The sequence below is a fragment of the Sylvia atricapilla genome, chromosome 3 (genome assembly GCF_009819655.1).
Source record: "Sylvia atricapilla isolate bSylAtr1 chromosome 3, bSylAtr1.pri, whole genome shotgun sequence".
Taxonomy (NCBI): Eukaryota; Metazoa; Chordata; class Aves; order Passeriformes; family Sylviidae; genus Sylvia; species Sylvia atricapilla.
This window is the reverse complement of record NC_089142.1, coordinates 105,989,495-106,015,591: the sequence shown is the minus strand read 5'-3', so window position 1 is coordinate 106,015,591 and position 26,097 is coordinate 105,989,495. Positions and strand designations below refer to the sequence as shown.

At 44.5% G+C, this 26,097-nt stretch overlaps 1 protein-coding gene across 6 annotated transcripts in view; it reads left to right on the top strand.

Annotated features, from left to right (window-relative positions):
- Positions 1-618: 618 nt before the first annotated feature.
- The window catches only part of MACROD2 (mono-ADP ribosylhydrolase 2), an 861,715-nt gene continuing 836,236 nt past the window's right edge, over positions 619-26,097 (top strand). For 5 of the 6 annotated variants that reach the window (XM_066316514.1, XM_066316518.1, XM_066316516.1 and 2 more), the window contains exons 1-3: positions 619-743; positions 4,590-4,706; positions 21,724-21,831. In XM_066316514.1, coding sequence (XP_066172611.1) covers positions 698-743; positions 4,590-4,706; positions 21,724-21,831 — 271 coding nt within the window. In that variant the 5' untranslated portion in view covers positions 619-697. The remainder of the gene's footprint in view (positions 744-4,589; positions 4,707-21,723; positions 21,832-26,097) is intronic. The other variant, XM_066316515.1, reaches the window with a different exon arrangement.

Sequence of the window (26,097 nt, the reverse complement as noted above, 5' to 3'; positions counted from 1 at the left end):
GCACACGCAGCTCCGCTGTTGAACCGGCCGGGCATTTTCCTGCGCCGCGGGCGCTCCAGGGCCGCGCGGGGCGGCGGCCCGCGGCAGGCGCTGCGGACGGCGGAGGCCGGCGCCGTCTCCCGGCAACAGCCCGCCGCCCCGGGCACAGCCCGGCACCGCCGCAACCCGGAAGCAGAGGGGCGGCGGAGGCGGGCGGGGGGCGGCGGCGGGGCGGGACGGCTCCGGGCTGCCCGCCCGCTCCCTGCCTCCCGCCCGCCCCGCGGGAGCCCCGAGCGCCCGCACCGCGCACGGCGCCGCGCCCGAGCGCCCGCCGCGCCGCGTCCCCGCGCGACGCGCTGCCCCGAATCCCGCCGGCCCGGCGCCGCCGCGCTCAGGCTCCTCCCGGTCGGCGCGGGAGGAGGAGGAGGAGGCGGCGGCTGAGCGGCGGCTGCCGGAGCCAACGGGCGGCGGGGAGCGGGCGGGCGCTGCGGGGGTGTCGGGGTAGAGCGAGGCGTGACCCGGCTGACGGGCACCGTGCGGCGGGCGCGGAGCCGGAGCCGGCGGGATCGGCGGTACCAGCGGCGGCGGCGCGGGGCGTCCGTATCGCTCGGCTCTGGCTCTGGCTCTGGCTCTGGCTCTGGCTCTGGCGCGGCGTCTCCTCCACCCCCTCGTGAGCCTGGGGAACCTGCAGCTCAAAGCCGCCGCCAGCCACACCACCATGTACTCCGGCAACAAGCGGAAAAAGCTGTGGCGGGAGGAGAAAGGTATTCTCGCCCTTGCCGGTGGCCGGGCCCGCCTCTCCCGCCTGCAGCCCCGCGGGGAGCCGGGAGGGAGCGGGGAGGGGTCCCGCTGCCCCGAGAGCCGCCGCCTCGCCGCGGGCTGTCCGGCAGCAGTGAGGGGACGGGCGGGGAAGGGGAAACTCGGTGCTCCCCGCGTCACTCCTGCGCTCTCCCGGCTGGGAGGCTCCATGGCAGCCCGGGGATGTTACCCCGCTCCTCGGGAGCCGCAGCCCGCGGCGGAGGCGGTAAACAAGCCCGATCCCGAGCGCTGCCCGCCCCAAGTCACCTTGTGGGAGGGCTTCGGGCCGAAAAGTTGGGCGCACGCCCTCAGAACGTGCTTTTTCTCCTTTCAGCGCGTGTGTTTTCTGAGGGGAAACGTGGTTTGTTGGCATCATCGGCGCAGTCAGTTTAGATTGTAGTGTCGTTCAGCTGACAGGGCTGAAATGTTTGGAGTCTCAGAGGTCCATACGTCCCATCTTTTGAGCTACTTATGTATTTTTAGATATATTTTAAATTTTCAGTTTATTTTCAGTTTATAAAACCCCTAAGTCAAACTCCAGAGCATGAAAACTGTGGGCCAAGCATTTGATGCAGACATCGCTTTTTTTTTTTTTTTTTTTGGTACTTTATATTGACCCCGGGGAGAGCAACGTTAAAATTAAGAAAAAAATCACGGAGTGGAAGTGTAGCATTTATATCTGTGAGGAGGAAAGCTTCTTGCCCGGTGTTCCAAATGATGTAGTAGTAGATGAGGAGAGGAAGAAGAACAGATCAGATGATCATATTTTAAGTTATCTTTTTTTTTTCTTCCATCGCTCTTGTGGTTCTAAGTATGTTTCAAGCTAAGAAGGCAGAAGACTTGTTCAATGAACAGGATTCAAGTGCACTTTTCTAGGGAAAAATTGTTAAAACACAATGAACTTATTTTCTGTAGGTTACTTGCTCTGCTCAAACTCCTCTTAAATGAAGTAAGTTTTTCTTTCAGCCTGTTTTACAATCCATGTTTATGTTGTAAAGGCAACAAATTTCTACCTGACAGAAGCTTCTGCTTTCAATGAAGAAGGTACAGTTAAATTGTCTTAAGCATTGTTTATGTGTGATCAATTACAACCAGCTTTTCCCTTAATGCTGTATGTTTACCTTCAAAAATGCATGGGGCAGATGAGGAAAAGTTACTGGTAGGCTCTAGGGAATGTTTTTATTATTCCCACTTGTCTCTTTCAGTTCTGTTACTATCTGTGTGGATTCAGAGCCTGGCGGGTGAACCCAAACCATCAGTAAGGAGGGCAGAGTGGAGGGTCTGGAAACTGGAGCTGCTGACACACTTTTGGCGTCTCAGTCAGCTGTGGGGATGGTGGTCTCCATCAGCACGGTGATGTTACTGAATGCAAACCAGTGCTGCTGAGGTTTTTCCATCCAGGAAACATTTTAGGTGCTAGCTGGCCACAACTCCCTGTCTTTTGCCCAGTGAGAGCGGAGAGCATTTGCCAGTCTTCTGCTCCAGTAACTGTTCCAGCACCATGCTGACAGTGTTGGCCCTGAGTACATTGAGTGAGGAGGGCAGGAAAAGCTTCTCTCTTCATTGCTGGCAGTGCCCTTCAGTGTTTAGCCCTGTAGGGCTGTTATTATCAAGTGCCTTGCTCGCTAGAGGGAAAACTACACAAGTGCAACAATCTTTTTCCAGCTCTGCCTTCACCTTTCACGGGCACCCTGAACCCCTGCAAAGCTGCCTGTGCTCGCTGCCTCTGTTCTCATGAAGCTCTGAGTGCAGTTGCTCTCAGCCTGTTATATTCTGAAGCACTTCTTTAAAGGAAAAAAAAAAAAAAAAAAAAAGCACTGATTGCTAAATATTGAGTTCAAACCCACTGACAATACCCTTGCTTTTCTTAATTACTTTCTTGGTAATTAAGGGTTGGTCCACGTCCTCCCAGGGGAGCTCTTCCTTGAGGACAGCTGAAACGGAGCAGGAGTGGAGGTGATTTCAGAGCCTCAGACACAGGACTGGGCTGCCTGCAAACTTCCCAAGTTTCTGCCACAGGCAGAAAACTGTACTTGCACTGAAGGCTGTTGGGAGCATCCTCCGGGAGGTTTGTGTATAATTAAGACTCTTAAGTCCTTGCTGCTGACTCACAAGAGCAAACTTTTGTAAAACCTTCCTGTGGAGAAGAACTTGTGTTTTGAAGGCGCAGGACTGGCTCTGTCACCTCTTCAGCAAAAAGGCACCTGGACTTGCTCTGCTTGTCAGTCCCTCAAAAGTGACACGCTCTCTCAGGTCTGCCTGCCTGTAGGATTTCCAATGTGCACGTCAGATATTTGGGAGTTTTGTGTGCCTGGAGCTTGGGGAATGGAGCTGTTGTGCAGAATGGTGAGCCTCGTGTCAGCTCTGCTGGGCAGGTGTCAATGTCCCACTGAGATACCAGGCTGAATAGGGAGAGAGAAACGTTTTTGTCAACCCAAGAAACTGGTGATGTTGTCAAACAATACCAAAATAAACGTATTTTTTTAAGGGAGACTGTGCTCAAAACTTGCCTTGTTAGACTGCTGACAGCAGCCTGCATAATGGGAAACTTTATTTTGAAAAAACACAAAAAAAAGGAACCCAAAAGCAGACCCCAGTGATTTTCTTTGTTGGTTTTTAAGGTTTTGATCTGAGAAGCAGTTTCTGTGTTCACCTTTAGCTGCTTCTTCAACTTGAGATGAAAATGTTCTTTCCATGTCTGCCTGGTCCTGTATGTAAAATGCAAATAACATAGGTCTAGCCTTACACCAGTAAAAATTACTCAGTCATTAAGAGCGTTAATTACTGATTAACATGTCAAGAAAATCTGTTAGTGTGGTTAAAGTAGCACAGTGATACTGTAAAAACAGACCCAGAAATTTGAGTATGGGTGTTGTGAATGTTCTCTACTGTTCCTTTTCTTTCCCTCCTTCTTTTGGGAGGGAAAAGCTCTTCATCTTGTGCTGAGCTGATACTAAGCATTGATGAGGAAAGGAGGGAAAAGAGGATTTGACTGCAAAAGTGAGCTGAAGTGCTGGGGTTGCTTGCAGTTTTGGGTCATTTGGATGGCCTTTTTTTTTTTTTTTTCTTTTTTCCGTAAAAGTCCATTTATAGCAGGGGCTGAAGAAGAGTGAAGTTGGCAGTAGCTGTCATACTTGTGTGATGTTTGAGGCTTTACTTCTCACTAAACATCTGAAAAAAGAAGTGATGTTCTCAGGAGAAAACAAAAACAACTGCCTGTATGTATTTAAGTGTGGTAGCCAGGTGTGTCCTATCAATGTTGAAATGAAAATCTCTAAAGCTGAACTTGCCTTTTTTATCATCCCAGACACCTAGCAACTGACAGAACGTTTGCTTTAGCTCTCATCTCTTTTGTTATGTAGTAGCATTCTCTAAATTTCCCACCCCCCTCCCTGCCTTTTACTTGAACTTTTGTTTTCTTTAGTTGTGGTTTAGAAATGCAGAACCTACCGAACAGACTTTCATACCTGAAACCTCCCTTGTGAAGCAACCAATTCCCTACTAAAGTTGTTGTTCTCTGCACAGGAATTGAAGTGGCAGGTGGAAGCAGCACAGCAGTGATGTGGGGAGGAAGGCTGGACAGCGCAGGGTGTGGGGAAGCAGTGTTAACTTTGCAGAACTGGGATGGCCAGAAAGAGGAGTGTGCAGTTGTACAGATGCTCCTGTTGTCACCCACTGCTTCACTCCTGCTTGGTCCTCTCAAGTGGCATTTCCTTCATCAGGGACACTGCATTGCTCACCCCCTTGGTTCATGTGCAGCAATGTGTGAAAACTTGAGAAACTTCCCTTTATTTTCTCTTTCCCCTGAACAGAGCGTTTGCTGAAGATGACCTTGGAAGAAAGACGCAAGGAGTACTTGGGGGATTATGTTGCATTGAAAACTATCCCAACATGGATGGAAGACTTGAAAAGTAAGAGTGAAAGTGATGGTAAGTAAAACAGAGATGTCCTAAAATACAGACCACTCTGTTTTTTTCAGTCTGAAGTTACTTCTAGGAAGGCCAAGGCTTAGAACCCATGTTGTTATGAACCTGATAGCCTAAAATTGGGATGAGGTGGTGAAATTTTTTTGAAGCCTCCCTGGTGTCCCAGAACTCTGTTGGGATCCCAGATAGAGTCAGTAACCCTTAAGTGTGTAAAATAGATCTTCTCTGCATGAATCTTACTTTCCAGATACTACAGCAGTCAGCCATGCCTAAACTTACTGAGCATAATGATACAGAGAATCTGGGCAGAACAGTGTTGCAGGTGACCCAAAAGCAGAGGGGGAGTATTCAAGTTGTGTTGCTTTTAAGGAATGCAGAAACTGGAGAAGGTGGGGCCCCCCTTGCCTTTGGTTGTGACTGCTCTCTTGGGGCTGAGGAACATCAGTCTGGCCTGGATGAACTCCCATTTCCTTAGTGTGTGCAGCCTTATCATGGTTGTGATCACCAGTAGAGTTGTCTAAAATGCTTGCAGTGAGAACTGACCAAAATGTGAATCCTATTTTGCTTACAGACGTCTCTAGTCTGCAGGGATTCTGTAACAGTATCCTTGTTCTAATCTAATTACCTTTCATGCTTACAAAGGTGTGGAGGAATAGAGATGGCTTCTGCATTGGTTTCCTCCTCCTCTTTTTTCCTTCCTGTTCTGGCTATCCTTCTTGCTGAACCCTGAGGTTTGTTTTTGAAGGAGTATCTAACTAGTATGAGCCTAAAGTGCTTTCTGCCTCTGCAGATATAGGACCAATTCTCTGACCCTTTCGTTATCATTAAAGGCAAATACTGGCCTGGGTGTACACTACCTGTGTAGAGTACCTTGTGGCTGCAGATGAAACATGGCCTTTATGGTGATAGTCCAGGTAAAATGAGGCCTGGAGCTAATCAGCTGTTTTCAATAAAATTGGAAGGCTGTAACACTTACTTTAGCACAGTCTGATAGGAGCTTCACAGATTTTCAGATGTCCTTGTCAAAAGCAGCTATTGCTACTGTCTACTTCCTAAAAGCATCTGGAATAACTTTCTTAGTGAAAATATGCCAAGAGATTGCTGAGCTCTTCAGCCCTGCTGAGTAGCTGTATTACAGTAGTACCCATAGACCTCTTTCCTGATTTGCGTAGGTCATTATATCTTGCAACATCAGAAAGCCTGTCCATCTAGAAACAAAGGCTGCATCAAAAATAAAAAGATTACCTGATTACTCCTCACAAGCTGATTTGGAGGCCTGTCATATGTGGGAATATGCAGTGTCATGTGGGTTTAAACTGGGAGGACTCTTTATCCTCCTAGCCCGAACTATGTTTTATTCCAGCTACTCTCAGATTCTCTCTAAAGCACTGAATTCAGAGATGTTGCATTACTTTGGGCTGCTGAAAGTGACAAGGTGTGGATTTATGTTGTGATTGCTGTTACACTTCACAGAAGCAAAATGTCAGTGTCCATATGTGGGTATTGAATCATGGCAGTGGTGAATTTATTCATTGTAGCTCCTCTTGCATTCTTTCTGTTACTACGCAGTACCCTGCAAAAAATGCTGGAAGGGCAAAAGTTGTGCTGGAACACTTCTCTGCTACTTGAAGGTTTTGTTATGCTGTACATTCAGGAGAAATATCCATAGTCACTCTTTCCTTTGATGATTTGTTGTAAGTAAGCCATGTGAATTGTGAACTTCTGGAAGGCTGGGCTGCTGAAATGCTTCCACATTCCAACTGATGAGGGACATTAAAGAAATATGTGTATTAATGGGACTGTTGCTGCATCTCTTTCAAACTAAAATTTCTCTTGATCTTGACCCCCCTTCTGAAGGTATCAGTGTGTCTAAAGCTGTCTTTGGAGCTGAATTACAGAAGAACTAGAATTTAAATCTTACTGCTGATGAGAACTGTTGCTCTGTTTGATGGGACATACAGAGGGCAACAGGTACAGGCTGAATGAGATTCTGGAGAGAGAGCAAGTGAAGCCCCAGATGTGATGGAATTGAGGATGATCTGACAGTGCCATGCTCAAGTTCTGATGCTTTCTTCAGGTGAAAGGTGGCTGCTTGCACTGACAAATGGGAGGGGTCTGAAGGGTGGTGCTGGTGAAAACAAATCTTGGCTGTATTGTCAAGCCAAACAACTGATTGGGGAATTTGGAAAAAATTCCTTACAATTCACTCCCACTACCATATACAGTGAAAAAGTGACAGATTGATTAGAAAGCACTAGAGTGGCTGTTCAGGAAGAGTGATGAGGAGAAATCAAGAAAGCAACCAAGAACAAATCAAGTGAAGCAGGCACAATCAATCAGCTGCTGGAGTAAGAAGCTATAGGAGAAGGGCAGAGCATCTGAGCTGGCAGCCATCCCCCGTAGCCACTGCTCAACTGGAGATGATGGCTGTCAGTCCTGCACAAATTTTTGTATTGGCTATTAGGAAAAATTGAGTGTACAATGTAAAACCTTCGCTGTGCCCATTTTTAAGTGTGAGTGACCACTGGAGGGTGTTGGGAGGTTCCAGTTAGGCATACCTTTTGTTATGTGGAAGATTATTGAAAAGTGTGTTTGCAGAATTATGCCAACTGAAATGACCCAAGAAGTTCATATGACCCGAGCCTTCTCTGGTTTAGCCGTATTTATTGAGGAAATGAGTTGTCTGCTTTGGAAACAAGAAATAAGCTTGCCACAGAGGGCTGGATGGTGTGAAAATACTGTGATCCATTGTCCTCCCCACTTGTTACCCTTCAGACACACCAGAAGCACACACATCTCATCTGTTTTCTCTCGTACTTTGAACAGAGTGTCTTCCTGACAACATGTCATAATGAACTTGTTTTATGAGGCTCTGGAATTTGAATCCCTTTGTTTCAGTGCTATTTATTACATACCACTTTGTTGGACACTCATCTTGTACAGCAACAGCAGCTAATGTTGCTCAGTGAATAAAATGCCATCATGTAGACTAACAGCTAGAGTGTATTCTGAAGTTAAATACCTGCATTAGCATTTTGTTGGGTACACACTAATTCCCAAAAATATCTTTACTCTGCAGTGGTGAATTTGAGAGATGACTTCTGAAAACTTTTCTGGAAAGCTTTTAAAAATTAGGGTCTTGGGAATTTTGTTGTCACTGAGTTTGTGCGTCACTGGTAGAAAAACATTTGGTTGTATTAATTGGGTAATTCAGAAAATAGAATAAGTGATATTGTTAAACTCCAGGCAGCTGATAGTCCTGCTGACTCTCACAGCCCCTGGAATTCATTAGTATGACAGTGATACCAAGAAAACAGCAGATTCATAGGTGGTTTAAGACCTAGTGGTAAAAAACTGGTTTTGATAGGATGAAGTTAAAATGGAAGGGACATGATAACTGAGTTTATTTTTGTTCAAGGTTAAGTGACACAAAAGGTCTGCAGTCCTTTAAACAAGTCTTGAAATATATTTAGATGTTTTGGCAATCTCTGAATCTTTTAAATCTGCTATTTTATAAGAAATGATACGGCTCCAAACTATTCAAATCAAGCTATTTAACACTGAGGGTTTTATGTATAATAATAAGGTTTGGATTTAATAAAAGCATCGTGTATACAATGAATGTGTAGCTTTCTAAATATTCACAGTGTGTTTGACACAAGATCACAGAGACAAAGCATGTAGATAAGCCAGTCCAAATTGCTTCATGGTGGAAAGAAATGTGTTACACACTGAGCTCTGACCAGCATTTCTTGAGATGGGTGGGTAACACAAATACTCTCCAAAGAACCCAGTATCTCCGTGCAGACCTGCTTGATATGAATATCTGTCCTGCAGAACTAGGAGCCAAGGTGGTGAGTATTAACAGACTTTGGAAAGTGGCACCACTGGTAAGCTGCAGTGAAATTCAGCCAGACATCTACAAGTAAGAAATGGCATCTCTCTAAACCACTCAATAGTATCAGTGATTTATACAGAAAAAAGAAATTAAGTTCAACTAGAACATTGAGATTGTTGGACAAGTTTGACAATCACAAGTTCTCCTGGTAAGAGCTGTGTGAAACCTGTGTGCTTCAAGACCATCCCTCCACCAAAATCCAAGTCCATCAGCTTTCATTGTGATTTTTTTTTCTTACAGTGACTGTAACAATTGTCTTTATAGCAGATTTTAGCTGACTGACAAAGAGGAAAGTAAATTGAGGCATCTTAGTGTAATTTTTGCTCTCTCTCTCAAAAAGAAAAAAAAAAAAAAGCTTTTTCTACTGAAACTCTTGGTTTGATAAAGTTCAGAGTGCAGCAGTTTTTCTGCTGATTACACAGACAAAACAGCAGTAACCTGTGTGCTACCATTCAGGGTCTCCTCTGTTACCTGTGGCCCTGGATATGAATTCCAGATTCACTTCAACTTGTGCTGTATTCAGCATTGTCCTTACTTTACATGTATTAGCATACCACTGTTACTGATGCTAAACATCTTATCACAAGGTCTCTTCAGGACTGCTGTGTTTAAGGTTAGAAAACTGTGTCTCCTAGGTGCATATGGAGAGCACTGCTTATTAATTGTTGTGTATAATAGCTGGGGGAGCACCATGAAAAAATGAACTGTGGTTTCTGTGAATTGTGTGAGGGTCATGGTAATTAAGTATTTTGAATGCTTGTGAATCATGCTTTTTGTGGACGTGGCTGAAAATCTGTTTGCTCATTTCTGCTCTCTATGTTATGTGCCTGTTAAGGAAGAAGCAAAGGATTTAGAGGGGTAAGAAGAGCAAACCATGTTTGCAGCTTCTTAGTCTGTGCTGAAGATGTCCAGGAGTCTGTCTGCCCATGGCATAATGTGGAGTAACTTTAAGGCTGAGTTAGTATTTGTTTGGCTGCAACAGATATCCAAAGCTGCCAGGGCAGGAGGGTGTAACCAGAGCCTTGTGTGCTCTGCTTTGCTCAGGCTCTTGGCTGCCCTTTCAGGATGTGTCCTGAATAGATGCAAAGCTGCAGAGTGGTGCAAATCTGCCCTGGTGGCCCCACACACCTTTCTGGCTTCCCCAATACACACCTTGGCTATTGATTTCCAAAGGAAGACTTGTACAGTACAGAGCTGGGAATAGCTCTTCAGGTGCAAATTTACTTGAGCATAAATGGAGTAATAATCTGTGTGTGTGTGTGTGTGTGTTGGCTTGTTTCTGGAGGTGAATTATCTCTAGTTAATGATATCCCTGATAAAAGTAGATAAATTAGTGTGCTTAGTGTAAGAGGTGAAGGGAAACCAGAGTAAACAAAAAGACTGAAGATGTGTTCAGTTGACCTTGTAATTCTCTGGTGAGCTTCATGTGAATAACCTTTGTAGGATGGAATAGCTGCCAAAGAGATGACTCTTGTTTTACGGTTTGCATTAAGGTGTTTTTGAGGAAAAACAAAGAAGTTCCTTGCTTTCAGCAAGTATGAGATTATGATTAGTAAAAAGTTGGGATTTATTTACATAGATTATGAACACAAAATCCAGTGTAGCTAATCCTCTCCCTAAGAAAGTAAAATCACTTGCCCTTGATGTAATTAAGATGATGACTTTTCCTTAAACTGCTGTTCTATGGCTTTTTTAACGAGGTAACTTCCATACAGCATTAAGCTTATACAGGTCCTGGACAGAGTTATTATTTTGTGGCTCTTCTGCATGCAGTTGAGAAAGCTTTCTTATCTACAGTGCCAGACAGCTCCTTGAGGGGCAAAAGTTAACCATAGGAAAAGATGCTGCTCTCAACATAAATTGATAAATTGGTGTCCTTATTGAGACTCTGCAAGCTCTTCATGGGTTTTAGAGAGGGACAGTAGGTAGAGATGCAAAGGGAAGTTGGGCACATCTTTGCCATAAAGAGTAGTTTTAATGTTTAATTGCTGGTGACATAAATCTTGACCAGATGAATAACTTTCACACTTCTGTCATGTGCTATGTGAGAAACAATCCTTTTTTTTTGTTTAGCTGGTGAATGTCACTGCACTGAAGTCTTGTACAGGGGTCCCTAAGGAAGTACTTAGTAGAGTTAGGAAGTCAGAATGATGCTGTCAGCTGGCAGGTTTGCTCAGGGTGTGAGGGAGGATGGCTTCAGCAGCAGTGATGCCTTAAGTTGGGATGTGCTGTTCTTCAGAAACTTTTGAGAAAAGTTGTAGATTCCAGCTTGGAATATTTTGGTGGCTGACTTTAGTAAGTTAGTTTAATATATGCAGGGGAAAATCACAGGTCATATATTTTGACTTCTGTCTTTCCTTGGATTACTTTTTTTTTCTGTTCTTCTTTTTATATATAAAGGGTGAGTTTGAGTGTGGAGGATTGCAAGATACAACCCTCAAATTAATGTATTGTTCTACAAAGACAATTTCAATAAGTCATCTAGCTTTGCTCAGTATGGTAGCTTGGCTAATGCCCTAATCTATAATTTATGATGGATTGGGGCATATGTCCTCACAGCCTTTAGCAAACAGATGTGAGCCAGTGTGCCAGCCTGATTAGAAGCCATGTGCCTATCATTAGATTGAGGCCAAAACCAAGCTGTTAAATTGTACCCTTGTCATGGCTTGCTAATGTGGATCTGTTGCCTGACCGTGTGACTTCAGGATATTTTCAGATGCAGGTGGAAAAAGTTGATTCCTTTTGCAGAAGATGGACCCCTCTTTTGATTAGACAGGTAGAGACTGGTATGTCTTGGTTTAATTTGATGTAGCTTAGCGATGACAGGTATTCATGAAGGTGCTGAACTATTGCCTCAAGTAGGATTTGCTGCCTGGCTCTTTATAATTGGTGATGACACAGGGTAGGCCACCCAACTCTGGCTGTAGGAGGTTTGCAATTTTGAAAACTAGCCTCACACTCAAATGAAGTAATGATTCTGTTCTAACTCCCTTGAGGGTGTTGGGTTGAAGCAATTTAAGCTCACCAAGCTCTCTGTTTGGATTATGTTAACCAACTTTCATGTGTAGATATATTTGCTTCATGCACAGTTAAACACCTGATGACACGTGTGTTAAAAACCCAGTCACTGGAAATAACATAAGCTTGGCTTCCCCTTTTTTGATTCAGTTGACCCAAACTGCTCAGTGTGTAGAAAAGTCTCTCAACAAGGCAGCGAGGGTCTGAATAACTGTAGTGTAGAATGATGGGATTGTTAAGGCTGCAAAAGACCTCTAAATTCATTGAGTCCAACCATGAAATGGTAGTAGTTGCTCTGTGAAGTGATACGTGGCTTTCTCCATGTGAGGCCATCTAGCTGGTGTGTATTTGGAAAATCCAGTTGAAAGAAAATTCTCAACCCTGTAGGAATTGCTGCTTGTTTTGCTATGATGCCCAGAAAACGCTCTTCTGTGCTAGAGAGAAGGCTTAAGAATCCAGTTGAAAGATGGTAAATTTGGATTTTGCACAGCATTGAAAACCATAGAAATGATACTGAGAAATATTTCCTATTTCAGTGTGTGGTATGAGGGAGAAGCATGTTTGTGCACAGAGATTGTCCTGAGAACTTGCAGGCTATTTACTGCATGTTGACTTGGCATGTTTGCAGAAATGTGTCACAAGGGCCTTCAACCGAAATTTCCAGATGCTTTTTGGAGATGGGATGCTACAGAATGCACGGAGCCTCTCAGCCTTGTGCTGATGTAGCCCATACATTTATTTCAGACAGTGGATGTAGTTCTCTGCAAGCACCTTTGCACTAAGAGCATCCCTGGGAGTTGGTGGTCAAATGCTGTGTTAGAGAAGACTGCTCTAGAGTTTACCCAAAGGCTCCTGTCCAGAAGGCTCAGCCCATCTCTAATGCAGAGCAGGTATGAAGAAAGTGCAGATATGAAGAAACTGGTTACACCTCTGTCTTTAAAACTTTTCCCTATGTTATCCTGCCTTTTGCTTTTTCACGAAGGCTTGCTCATGCAATGATGGGCTTTTTAAAATGGTCTCCATATGGACAGGTGCTCCAAGTTCTGCATTTTCCATTTGCTGCACAGGCATGACTTGTAGTTGAAGTTCAGCCTGCACTGGATTTATTCCCACAAGTTCAGTGTAATCTTTTCTGTCTAGGGTACTCTACTGCTCACCTGCCAATGTGTTGTGTGTTTTAGTGCTGCCGTTTGCTGGGACTTCCTAATGAATCTACAGCCACTGAAAGCAAACCCGAGACTTCATGTAGCTGTCACTGAGAGTCTGGGTCAGTCATATTTAAAGAAAAAGTAGAGTTCCATTCTGTTCTTTCCCCTCTTACTGCATTCCCACCAGTGTTCTTACAGGGGAAGGATTGTAAGTGTACTGCAAATAACTAAATCCAGGAGAATAAGTGATGTACACACACATTCTTATATTGGCTTAAAGGCTTTGAGATTTGGTGTGTCTTTCATTTCTAGGTAGATATGAAAGACAGAGGTAGATCTTTGCTAACTGCTAGTGAGTTTGTAACTGCTTGAGAGCTTGTAGTAATTTCCATTTTTTTAAACCTCTGAATGAAGCAAGCAAGACAACACGAATGAGTAGCGGTAGAGTTGTCTTCCAAGTGTTCAGAGTTTCCTCTGTCCCTTGCTGTTTAGGTTGAACCTCCAGTATTCTTCAGTGTAGCAAATGACATCTGGTATTTCAAGCAGTAGGGGGGAAAAGATGCTATAAGGTTAGAGCTATCCCCAAGCCTCATGTCTCCGTGCAGAAAACCTGATCTCTTGCACCTGTGTAAGAAGTTACTGCCTTCCAAACAGGTGTCTGCAAGGAGGGCGGGAAACTGCGCAAGGACAGGGCTGGTGCTGAAGGCAATCTTGGCCCTGATCGATTGCAGCTGTGTTAATTAATAAAGAGTGGGAACAGCCGTGCCCTCACAGCTGCGTGTGATAAAGAGTGATTTAGGAAGCGCAGTCAGTTGGAGTCTGTTGGCTGTGCTGTGAGGACGGCGGGACGAGAGGCGGTGTGAGGGACAGACAAACAGACAGGGTTAGGTGGCCGTGCTGGGGACAGGAAACAGCGAGCTGGACCTGCAGAAGGAAGAGAGAAGAAGGAGAGAAAGAGCCAGAGCTGTGGGGAGCTGCCCCGTGATTGCCACATAGAAAAGGTATGAAAGACTTCTAGATAACATGGTCCTGATGCTTGGAGTCCCCTGAGGTTTTTACTGAAGCACTCTGAGTGCAGTGGTCCTCTCGATTAGGACAGGAAAGTCCCTCGGGATGGAGAATATGGCCTCCTTCCCTCCGGATTATTACAACTTTGAAATTACAGGGCTTTCAGGCAAACATAGGGGGCAAGGAGTAACAGTTCTTTGCTAGTGTGTGTATGGATAACAAGGCAAGCAAACACCAAGCTGTGGCTGTAGCTGGAGGCATGGAGGGCTGTCCCAGCAGGGGTGTCCCAGGGGCGGTGTGGCTACAGTAGCGAAAAGCCCGGAGCAGTGGCAGGAGAACGGCGGGAGTGGGGCGGTGGCCGCCCGGATCCCGAACAGGGCAGGGAGAGGCTCCCTTGGAAGGGGAAGCGGCTCAGGGATCCCGGGATTTCCCCTCAGCCCCGGGGAGATGGTTTCTAGTGAGGTCAGGTGTTAACAAGGGCCCAGTGCATACCCAGGGCCGCTCTTACGAGCAGAGCTCCACTCACGGTAGGAGAAGGCAGCAGAAAACAAAACCCCGCAGTGGTGGTGGATTCTCCCCACAGCGACTGCAGCCTGTTTGCCCTCCGAATGCCAAGAGCACGAGAGAAAGCCAGGAGCTGCACTCAGCCCCTTTCCCCAGCCCAGCTCTTGTGATATCTCTGCCCTTCCCAGAGGAACCCCCAAGTAAAAAGAGGGAGTAGCCGACTGCACCCCTCCCGTGAGCTTGGCAACTTCTTTTGTCTTTCTCAAGTACCCGGTCATTTTTGTCTCCTAGCAACCTATGGTAGAAAATTCCCTTCGAGAAAGAAGGAAAGGTAAAAAACCTAAACTCCAACACTTACCTACCTGTCCCAATACTAGAAAACCCAAGTTCCTTCTCCCACCCGGTAAGCTCTTGTCACTCTGTGTCAGGCAGAGTGTTTTTGAATGACAATGCCATGAAATACTTGCTGATAGTTTTGCACAAGTTTTGTAGTTTTCTGGTAGCAGCATTTTATTTCCAAGCTGTACTTCAAGTACTACAAAAGCCTGTAATACTCAACTAGAGAAGTCATTGCTCAGCAATGGTGTAGAGAATTAAAAAAAAAGGCAGAAAATGTAGAATTAAGATTGTCTGACAGCTTAATAAGTTAGTGAATGAAAGTAATGGATTTGTGGTTCCCCCCATAAATGTATTTTAATCCTTGATGCTCACCTAATTGAATGGGCTCTCACATTTTGGTAAGTAAAACAGGTGCTGCTGAGGACTCAATACCCGGTTGGTCATGAAAAGTCATTTTTTTCCAGACAGTTTGTAAAGGTGAGTGGAGGAATGCTTCACTGCTGGTAGTAGATGCTGTTTTGAATGAAGGCTCGTAATTACCCAAGTAGTACTGGATCATTTTGAACAGACAGGAATAGTTGTATGAGTGCTGTGATATTGCCAAGACAGGTCTTGCAGTAAGGGATCTGGTTTCTCTTGGAAGGAATCTAGTGAAGCAGAATCACCTGTAGTCCTCTGGTTTTATAGACAAGTATCAACATACTCATGGGGCAATGAAAAATGATCTGAAGCAGTGTCATGTGTTTGGGTCTCCATTTTTGAACTTCTGTTGTTAATTATGAACTCTCTGTAGCAGAGGGAGCTTGTAAAGTAGGAGTTGAGTTTGAGGCAGTGCAGTGTAATTCTTGCCTCAGTGTGACCTTGGCTGACCATTTGATGTATTTCAGTCCAACTTAGGCTGCCATTCATGGAGAAGAATCTATATTGAAATTCTTGGTATCACTTAGAGTGAGGTACTGATAATCAGGCTTGGGCAAGAACTTCGCAAAATCCTGTATCCAACAGCATTTTTATTCCACTGTATCATTACGAAGTCTGGAATCCCTCTGAAGGTCCACATTATAAAACCAACCAAACAAGACAGTGATTGAATGGGTTTCTTCACACAGACAAAGCACAGCTCCTTCTGAGTCACAGCTGAACCAGCAGCCTTTTCTGTGGACCCTAAATCATGAAATCTCCAGCAAGCATAGCAACCAGAGCAGCTGGATGCTGACTCTCCAAGTAAACACACAAATACCCAAGGGTCTCAGCCTACTTATGTCGTGTCTTTGCTGTCAATGTGTGTGCTGCTGAAGTGAGAAGGCTCTGATTTATGAATTGACAATTGCACATCCCTGCAGATAAGGGTGCATCACAAATTAGAATTGAGACTGTATTCCTGTTCTTGTTCTCCTTGTTTGTTGTTACTCCTTTCTCAAACTTGGTATGGAATGCTAAAGTACCAAAGAACAAAGTTTTCTGTAGGTTAACAAAAACTTCATTAAAAAGGCAGGCTCTTGCTTTCCTGCTACTTCTTTCTCTCCCAGACTTAAAGGGGTTTTTTTTGCCACTCAGCTTTGTTATTTTGGGGATAGAGAGCTGTGTGGGATAGACTGAGAAAAAGGTTGTTTAAGGACTATGCAAGACCTTGTAACACAAGCAAATTGCATTTTGCATGAGCGTTATGTGGGTTGTTCAGTGTGACTGGCTGTTTTGATCAATTCTCATGGTATACCACTCTTTCTGTCTGTAAAGTGTAAATGTCTTCAATGGCTCCCATTTAAATGTGACTGAAGAGTCAGGGCTCACACTTAGAACCCTGTTTGAGGGCTGCTGGTGGCCATATCTCTACGTTAAACTTGGTCTGAGTGAGCTTGGGGCTTTTTGTGGTAGCTGTACAAGGCTGAGTTACAGCCCCTCAGATGGGGTATTTCATGTCTCCTGTAGAACCTTGAAAAGGAGATAGCATGACCTCCTGACCTGGAAGGTGAGGCCAAGTGTGACCTCAAGAGGTTGGTCGGTGGTGCAGAACTGGGAAGTGTAGTTCATGCACCAGACAAACCACAAAGATGATTAAAACGTGATTAGGGGGCTGGAGCATCTCCTGGGCCTGGAGAGACTGAGAGAACTGAAGTTTAGCCTGAAGAAGAGATACCCCGTATGGGATCTGATCAGTGTTTATAAACACAGTGAGGGTGTAAAAGGGATCTCTCCAGGCTCATCTCTGTGGTACACAGTGACAGGACAAGAGGTAGTAGGCACAAGTTGAAAGAGGAAATTCTTTCTGAGCATTAAAAACCAAAACTACACGCATACTGTGAGGCTGGCTGAACACTGGAACAGGTTACTTGGAGAGGTTTGTGGGATCTCTGTCTTTAGAGTTAATTTAAGCTCAACTGGGACAGGGTCCTGGACAACTTGCTTTAGATGACTTGATGACTGGAGGTGCCACTCAACCACATCCATTCTGTGATTCCTGGTGTGTGTTTGCCTCGGGAGTTGGTACTTGGCTGTAGTCCCCAGCTAATCCAATTATGCCACTTGGTAATTAGCTGAAACAGACCATATTGGCGGAGTGTGCAGCCAGGGAAGAAGGTGTTGGTGTTCATCATCAAGTGCTCTTGACTTGCATGTTGTGCTGCATTTTTGGCTGGGTAGAAAGTGATTTGTCTGCAACAGATGTTTCTTCCTTGTGCTCAGGTTCTGATCTCATTTATGTCCAAGAAGTGATAGAGCAAATCTGTACTACAAATCTGAAGTACTACAGTGCATCTGTGAATGCTTTTCCCCTGGTGATGGAACATATGGAAATAATGCTTATCTTGATTTAGATAAGCAATTGCCTTTCCTGTACAATCATCCATGCTTAGTAGGAGTAGAAGCAGACACATAATATTACAGGACTTACAGTCTGTCTTTTCCAACGCTTCAATAGCCTATGCAGAAACAAATGGAATGGGAAGTTGTATTAGATGTGAGATTAGTAATTGCTGATAGTTCATCATTTTTAGTCTGAACAGGAAACTTGTGGAAACAAAGCCTTAGGCACTGAAGGGAGAAAGCACAGAGTGTGAATTGCTGCTGCACATTCTGCCAGGGTCAGATGCACTCCTAAAGCTTGCTCATCTCCTCTGTGTTTGCAGCAACCCAGGAGAAGTGGTTTAATGTCCCGGTGAAGTATTTGCTGAATATTCTTCCAGGAGTGGATGGGCTGCATCTCTTCTGGGGATAATGTGATTCTTGTCCCTGGCTCAGGTTCTTTTCCCAGATCCTCTCAGAGAAGCCTTCCTTGTAGGAATATGTCTCTACTAGTAGCTGTTGTAGCAGGGATGAAGTAGTGGGCAGATTTATTTCTGTTAAACTTGGAACTAATTTACTTCCTTCAGCTGTGGATTGAAAAGCTGACTAGAAAAGATGAAACTCTCCGATTTTCAGCTTTTTTTTTTCTTGCAATACAGTCTGCTACTTGTGTTTATGAATTTGAGAAATGTGTTGTGTGACTTGTTGAAGAAACTTCCCTTATAACAGTGTGAGTCTGTGAGCCTTGCTGCCATCAGTCCTTCTCACTTGTTCTGTCTTTGATTTCTTCTCTTATTGGCCTTTGCCTATGGAGTGCCAAGAAACTTTTACTTTGCCATAGGAATTGCTTTATGCTATGGGGCTTTGGTACCTATTTGTACTACTTTCTGTGTGCTCTACTCCTTCATTAACAGTCGTTTTAAAATGCAAATGTATTTTTTTGTAATAAGCTCTGCAAGCTGTAGGCTTTTCCCTCTAATGGTAAATTCTTTGGTATTGCTGTAGGGATTTCTGTAATTGGATGCTTGAGACCTGTTTAAGAAATTAATATACTTTAAAGTATATTAGGCTTTTAAAACTGGATATTTGAACAGTGATTGAGTTTTGGGGTTGATTTTCCAATGCTGTAGGTTTGTGTCATCCTTGTCCATTGCACCAGCTGAGTACCTTTATGTCCTGGCTGGGGGCTCCCTCTAGTGAGATGTTCTGACAGTCCCTCGTCCACTTGGCTCAGGTGAACTTTACCCGTTTTCTTTTCAAGTGCAGTTTTTGTGGACTCAGTCTAATGCGTTTTTCTACCCTTGCACAAGCTGTAAATGCCCTTTTCCTTAGGAGGGATCTGGAAGTTGTTAACAAAGCTGAAGGCTAGGACTGCCTATTTTCTCTGTTTCTCTGTGGTGAAGAGCTCACGTAATCAACCTCATCTTACTTCAAGCTGCAGCTCTGTGGATTTTGAGTTGTTTCAAATGTGACCAAAGGATGATGTAGGAAGAAGAGCTAAATGAAATTGGTTTGTATAGGCAGAGGGGTAGAAGATGATGGCTGGATCTAGAGGGTAAAATTGGGGGTGGGGACATGAATGTTCAACTCTTTCTGGTGAAGATTTTCAGCTGTGATGTCTTACTGAGGCTGGGGCAGAGGAGACAAGGGAAGGGCCTTACAGCAGTGTTTCCACTTTTGTGTGTCATCAGTAATATCCTAAACCTCCTGATCTTGGTAAAGATTGACCAAGATCAACTCCATCCTTTGTGAATGTGTGCAGAGATGATTTAGTGGCCATTGATTTCACTCTTGTAAGAGTTACAATCAATTTGTTTGCAAGACTAAAGTAAAAACAGAAATAAAAGCTGTCTTATTTAATAAATTAGTTTAATAATAATAAAAAGCTGTATGAGTAATCTTGCAGTATATTTCTCCGTTTCCTAGCAGATGTCGTCTCCATCAGAGAAAATCGCTGCCTCCTCGTCTAGGTCCTTCCACACTTGGCTGTTCCTTCCCCTCTGGAGCACGTTCCCCCGCAGGCAGCGCTGCCGCAGGTGCCTCAGGAGGCTCCTGACGGAGGCAGAGTTCTCCTCCCGGCCGCCGATCCCCTCGTCCCGGAGGCAGCAGGTCCTCGGCCAGGCCGGGCGCGTCCGGCCCTTCTCCTGCAGACACAGGGCGGGGGCGATGGAAGGGGCGGAGGGGCCGCGGGGGCCGCTCCCGCTCTCCCGGGGAACGTGGGAGAACATTCCTGGGCCGCCCCGGCCGCGGGCCGTGCGGAGAACGCCTCGGGCGGGTTCCGTCCCGTTCTGGCGGCTCAGCCCGTGCCCGTTCCTCCCGGGAGGAGGGGGCTGAGCCCTGTCTCTGGGCTCGGGGCCGGGCAGAGGCAGAGGAGCCCCGGTGCCTGGCCGGGCTCCGCTCTCCGCGGGGGCCGGCGCTCCTCACCCGTGGCGCTGGAGCTGCCGGGCCCCGGCACCCTCCCAGCTGCCCGGTCCCCGTCCCTCACCTCTCCGCGCCGCCTCTGCGCTGTTCTCCGCAGGCCGCGGCCGAGGCGCAGCGCGGCGAGCAGCAGGGACAGGGCTGAGAAGGCGCGGCAGTGCGGCCGCACGGAGCACGGGCCGGCGCTGCCCGAGCCGGGCTCCGGCCGCCGCACGTCCCGGGCCGGCACGGGCAGCCGCGCCGCGCTGCTGCGGGAACGGCCCCGAGCTGCGGCCGTGCCGGGGAGCAGCGAGGCCACGCACAGCCCCAGCAGCAGCGAGAGCCCCGGGCGGAGCACGGCGGGGCTGCCCAGGGACGGGCTGCGGGCCCTGACCCCGAGCGGAGCCCGCGGGCAGCGAGCGAGGTGGTGGCATCGGCTGCGATGTCACAAGGCTGTTGCCTGGCAGCCAGAGGTCGGGAATGGCTAAGCCAGGCCAGCCAGAGCGTCTGAGTGAGTGGCTGTCTCAGCCTGCTGCTCTACCCTTCCACTGCGGGACGGGCCTCAGGGGCTTGGGGATGTGCTCCTGGTGCTCAGCAAGGAGCTGCTGACATGTCCACGTTGGTGTTCCTGAGCTGATGGAAGTGGAGGGTAAGACTAGAGGGACAAATTTCTTTGGACTGCTTCTATTTTCTCACTAAATATTGAGGACACTTTTTGCTTATCAACAAACTCCACTTGTTTTGAAGATCTGAACTTGATTCACACTTGGTTTCCTCAGCATATGAGTTCTGTTTCTGACCAAGACATGAACTCGGGCTTCTTGAGACTTGTGTTGGAAAGAATTAAAAAAATGAAATAGTAAAAGTGAATTTAATAATCCTCTCTCCTCAGTTCATTTCTAGTGATGTGCATGTCTAACTTGGTGAAGCTTTGGGCAATATGTTTGTGCAAGGGTGTCACTTTTAGGGACATGAAAGAACCACACTCAGCTTGAGAGGTGAGCAGAGAAAGAAGGGCAGTTTATTATGATTTGGGATTTGATTGAGGCTTGGGAGATGAGAGGGACACCTCTCTGAGCCCAGTGGTCAATTCAGCAGTCCATCACAGAGAGGTATGAGAAAACAATCTACTTGTTTATGTTACATGCATGAAAAACTCCAGTAGAAATATGTAAGCAATCATCAGAAGGCTGAAAATCAGGGTGATACAAGGGCTTGACGTAACTGAGCTGTTCTATAGACTGAATCTGACATAAATGATTTGGTGATGCAAAATCCTCAGAGTTTACAGGAATAAGGGACCTATTGTAACATTGTTTAGTAGCAAATCTCTTGCAAGCTAGTGTATGTTGTCTTCACCACCTGTGTCCCCTCCTCCTAGCTGAGTAATTTAAGGTGACAAAACTCCAAGTTTAAAATTTGTGTGGGTTATTTTTTCAGGCTTGTTGTCTGGCTACATGTCTTCAAAAGTCATTCTGAATTTTTGGGCTGTTGGGAAATGGTGTGCTTGTGGTTTTTTTGTTCTCATTTGGTATAATTCTGGATTGGAGAAGTTATTACTCTGATTAGGAGTGTGATCTTAATTCCTCAATTTGTTTTTGCAATTCACACCCTCGCGATTACCAAATAAAATTACCTAGTGGATCTCACTCCCCAAAATACGTATGTTTCTACAATTTTGTAAACAAATGACATGCAGATAAGGATTCAGTGCTTCCTACTCGCTTGTATTTGGAAACAAGTGGTGAGCCAGCAGCCTGATGTGCTGGTGTCTCTGTGGGTTACCGGTGCCCTCTCGAGGTGAAACCGAAAGACGCTGCAGTCTGACAGCAATAGTGTCACCGGTCTGCTGCCTGGTCAGGGATTGTAAATAATTACCTCAGACCCATGCTTATAACCTGATTTTTTCTGCTTTCTTGGCTTGTAGGTGAAAACGCTAAAGAAGATCTGCAAGGGAAGAAAAGTCTGAGTGAGAAAGTTTCTCTCTATAGAGGTGACATTACGCTGCTTGAGGTTGATGCCATTGTCAATGCTGGTAGGTGGTTAAATATTTTATGTGGCTATGTCTTGAAAATCTTACAGCTCCATGGTACAAGTGTGAACTCTGGAGAAGTTGCCTAAAACTGGTGAGTCCTGTCGAAATCTGTTCAAAATACGGCTTTTTCCCCAGTTCCTTCATATTGCATCTGTTCATCCTGCACACAATCCTGTGTGCATTTATTGTGGCAGGGATTACTGTGAAACTTTTATAGCATAGTGACCATGAAAGAATTAATGATCTTGTGTCCATCTTTTGACTGAACCTGTTTAGCTGAGGCTTCACACTTTGTGTTGTAGAAGGCTCATTTTTGTTACGAAGCTAATGCAAGTATATTCCAATCTGCTTTTATAAATCAAGCCATTTGTGGGCTAGGTAATGTGTGAACTTTAACAACAAGGTGATAGGAAAACACATTTTTGGTTTATATGGTTTTCATATTTGCTTTCTTGTTGGGAGATTGTAGATCATAGCCAAGAACTTGAAAAATACAGAGTTTTAAGTGTTTTAGTACCTCTTCATGCTCAGTGACCGTGTTTCCAATGTGTGCAGCTGAGGTGAAGAACCATGTGTAGCATCTTGTGACAAAAGGAGGGAAAAGCCTGGGCAATTAATTAATTAGTGTGTTAGATTTTTATAAGCTAGTTCAGCTTTTTGACAAAAAATGATGGGAAGGTTTACCCCATACATACAGCCAAATCTTTCCTTCACTCTCCACTCCAAAAAGAGTGTGTGGCCGAAATTTTTTTCCCCGTAGTATCTGAGTGGTGTTGATTAATTTTCAAGAAGTAATTTTGGCGGTGCTCATTTTTTGGAAGGAAACGTGCTGCAGTATCTTCTCTGTGATGGAATAAAGTTCAGAGGTTCCCAGGATTGTAATGGCCAAAATTGATGTGTTTGCTTATCAGAGGAAAATTCCATGTGGAGCTACTGTTTCATGTCTGTAAAGAGCGCAGGAATGTTTGTTCACACAAACATTCCTGTGTGTAGAGGGTATTGAGCAGACTCTCTTGGACTGTTTGATTGTGTGACATCCCACTTTACCAGTGGACATCTGCTAATGGGTTTTGTGAAGTACAGGTGGAACCCTTCCTTAGCCATTTCAAAATACTTTTTTGCATTCCAAGTACTGAGGCTGGTATTCCCAAGCAAAAAAAATAATTAATCTTCTAGTTTACTGATGCTCAAAAGCCTTCCTAAATAACAAACAATGCAGTAGCATCCCTGTAAGTGGTCCTCTGCTCACTGTGTTGACAAGGCCTCTGAAGATTTAATATTTTACTATTTGGTCATTCTTTTTTTAAGATCATTTTTCCAGTGTTGCTTTTGCTGACTTCCTTACTTTATTGCTTTCCAGTAAGTCAATATTAGCATACTTCTCTCCATTTATATTTAGCTTCTCTTTGTTCATAGGTCTTCCCTGAATTACAGACTGGAACTAGCTATGGATTAGCTTTAGAATAGGAATACTTCTCTTTTCTTGCTTTAAATCCCCCTTTAATTCTCTTGAAAGGTTCCAAAAAAACTTATATCCCAGACTGCAAATGATATTATCTGCCTATAAACCTATTATCTGCCTGCCATCCTGGTGAGAAATGCATCTCTCTGAGGAGGTTAAAAAAAAAATCAAATGAATATGTACTGATATGCAATTTTAAGAACTGGCTTAAAGGCCACTCTAAGAGACTGAGGTTGAAAGCCCTAAAGAGGGCTTTCTGAAAGTAATTAGAAAGCTTTTGGTAAAAAAGTTATTTCTGCTGTTGTCTTCTGTGCATTGAATTTGGGCTTAAAGGGAAATTCAGATTAGATGTTGGCAAAGCTGCTTATGGAAAGGAACATGTACAGTGATACTTTGGTGTATCAGACTGACACAAACAGCAGCCCTAGGGCCAGGACACTGGTACAGAAATCCACACTGGTGGATTTTTAAAATAGTTCTAACTCTTTAGTAACCTTCTGTAGTTCCTAAAGGGCATGATATGTTAACTGTCATGAGATCCTAATAAGTTTAGATTAAAATACTAACCTACAATTACTTTGGAAAAACCATATGCTCTCTGTATGTCAGAGCAGTAATTAAGTCTAAGCCTTTGATTTGCTCATGGTTTCAGTGTTACTTTTTTCCTGCTGCCCTTTCAAACTGTGGAGGATAGCTGGAAAGCTACATGAGGAAGGTGTTTTGGTTCAAGATCCATATTATTTATGCAAAACATCTGCTGTGCTGAGATTCTTTTTTAGTCCAACAGTTTCAGTGAAATTGTAGAGTCTTTAGATGGTATCTAGACCCATGTTTCTGCACTATATGAAGCTTTTGCAAAGAACTGTTTTTTCTTTTGCAACTGAAGTTATCCAAGCCTCAAAGACATAAAGCAGTAAAGTAGCCACAATTCCAGTTTCTGTGTGTAATTTGAATAAAATGCAGCCTGTTGAATATGGAATAGGAAATAGGCTTTTTGGAGGTAAATCTGTGCAATTTCTTTTTATTCTTAGTGCATTTTTAATACCTCAAATGTTAAGGATTGACTCCCTCCTATGCATTGTAAGCTGTGGGTTAGGAAGGGAGGAAGAGACCCTCTGGAGACTTCTTCTCTGAACTTAGAAATTCCATGAACTGTCTCCTGTAATATCCAAATTAAAGCCACAGGAAGGTACAGGTTGCATGTTTAAATTGACTTATGCAAAGAGCTAAACATGCTTGAAGTAAAGAGAATGGTCTGGGGAGTTCTCTGGGGCTGTGGAAGGGTTCCAGGTGCTTCAGATTGTCTCCAGATCTGGATGCAAACATATTGGCAAAAAAAAAAAAAAAAAAAGTGTATTCTCAAATATGTAAGGAGGAAATGAGACATAAATTAATAAAAGCGGTGGTCTTCTGTAGCTAACTATCAGGATATCATGGATGAACACCGCTGCAAAAGGATCCTTTTTTGTCCTAGACTTTTAGCAGACAAACTGGATGTTGCTTACTTTCCAAAAATATTTTATATATAGTTTGTCTTAGCTCATTGTCAAAAGAACCACATCAAAACAGCCTCTTTGAAATCATTCAAGACTGGAGTGAGGAGCTGAGATGCATTGTGAGAGGAAAAAGGAGATGAAAAAAGGAGCTGATGTACCATTTTGCTAAAATTGATGTCAATTATCTACCCCTGTAAATGTCCTTGCCTTACACAATGGTTTCCTAAAACTTCCTTACTACTGATTGCTTTGCAGACAGGTATTAGTTTAACTTGATATTTTGCTTAAGGTGTCCTGTTATGCTATTTCCTTCACACATTTTTAAAGGATTCAGGTAAGACTTGTATGAAAATCTTATTTTTTTCCTATATCCTCCTCTGTGCTTTATTACACTCAGAGAATGTAAACAGGCTCTCCTTAAGGCATGTGCTTACTGCATTAATCTGTGCTGACTGGCCTTTTTAACAGATTAAATGTTCCTGGATGTCACTTCCTCCTGATGCCAAAAGTGCTTCAAGCACTTGGAAACCAGATAACCACAATTAGCCAACATCTGAGTAAATCGTCAGAGCTGAGCTCCGAGGGGGTTGTGCTGTGTCTGTGTCTAGGGAGGGCAGAGAGGGGCCATTTAGTCCCTCTGGCAATCCTAAATACAGAAATCAGCAGTGAAAGCCTGAGTAAGGTTTGAAAAACAATTGCTTCAGTATTTACAGTGTCAACTAAGCAGTAGAGGAGTACATTTCCTCTGCATTTTTAACAAGGAAAACTGTGTCAGTATTTATGTCACTTGCAGTAACTGTCTGAAGGAGGTACAGGAGTGGTATTTTGGGAGTGGCTGTGATGGGCATGTCTGTGTACCTCATATACCTGAAGCAGCAGTTCATCACTGCTGACCTCAGGTATTCATTCACTTCCTACCTGTTAATAAATCTCACTGTCCAGTTATAAGATAAGGAGGTATGTACTAATATGCTTGTGAGGGAGTTTTTACTAGGAGGAAGAACAAAGGGAAACCATTATGTCAGGGGAAAAAAAGATTCTCATTTTTATCTGATAGGGAGGAGAAGATGACGACTTGCAGAACACTAGAAGAGATAATATTTCTTCTGATCTTTGAAAAATATTCCTGGTATGAGCACCAAAGTATGGTATTGAGAACAGAAACTCTTAATCTTCAGGAAAAAGGCAGATGTTCATGTCTATTCAATTAGATATTTCTGGTAATAGGTGTGGACTGTTGAGTCTAAGTTTGCAATTAGAGAGTTGCTACAGTTATAGCAACTAGGTGTCTCCCTTTAAACTGCATTT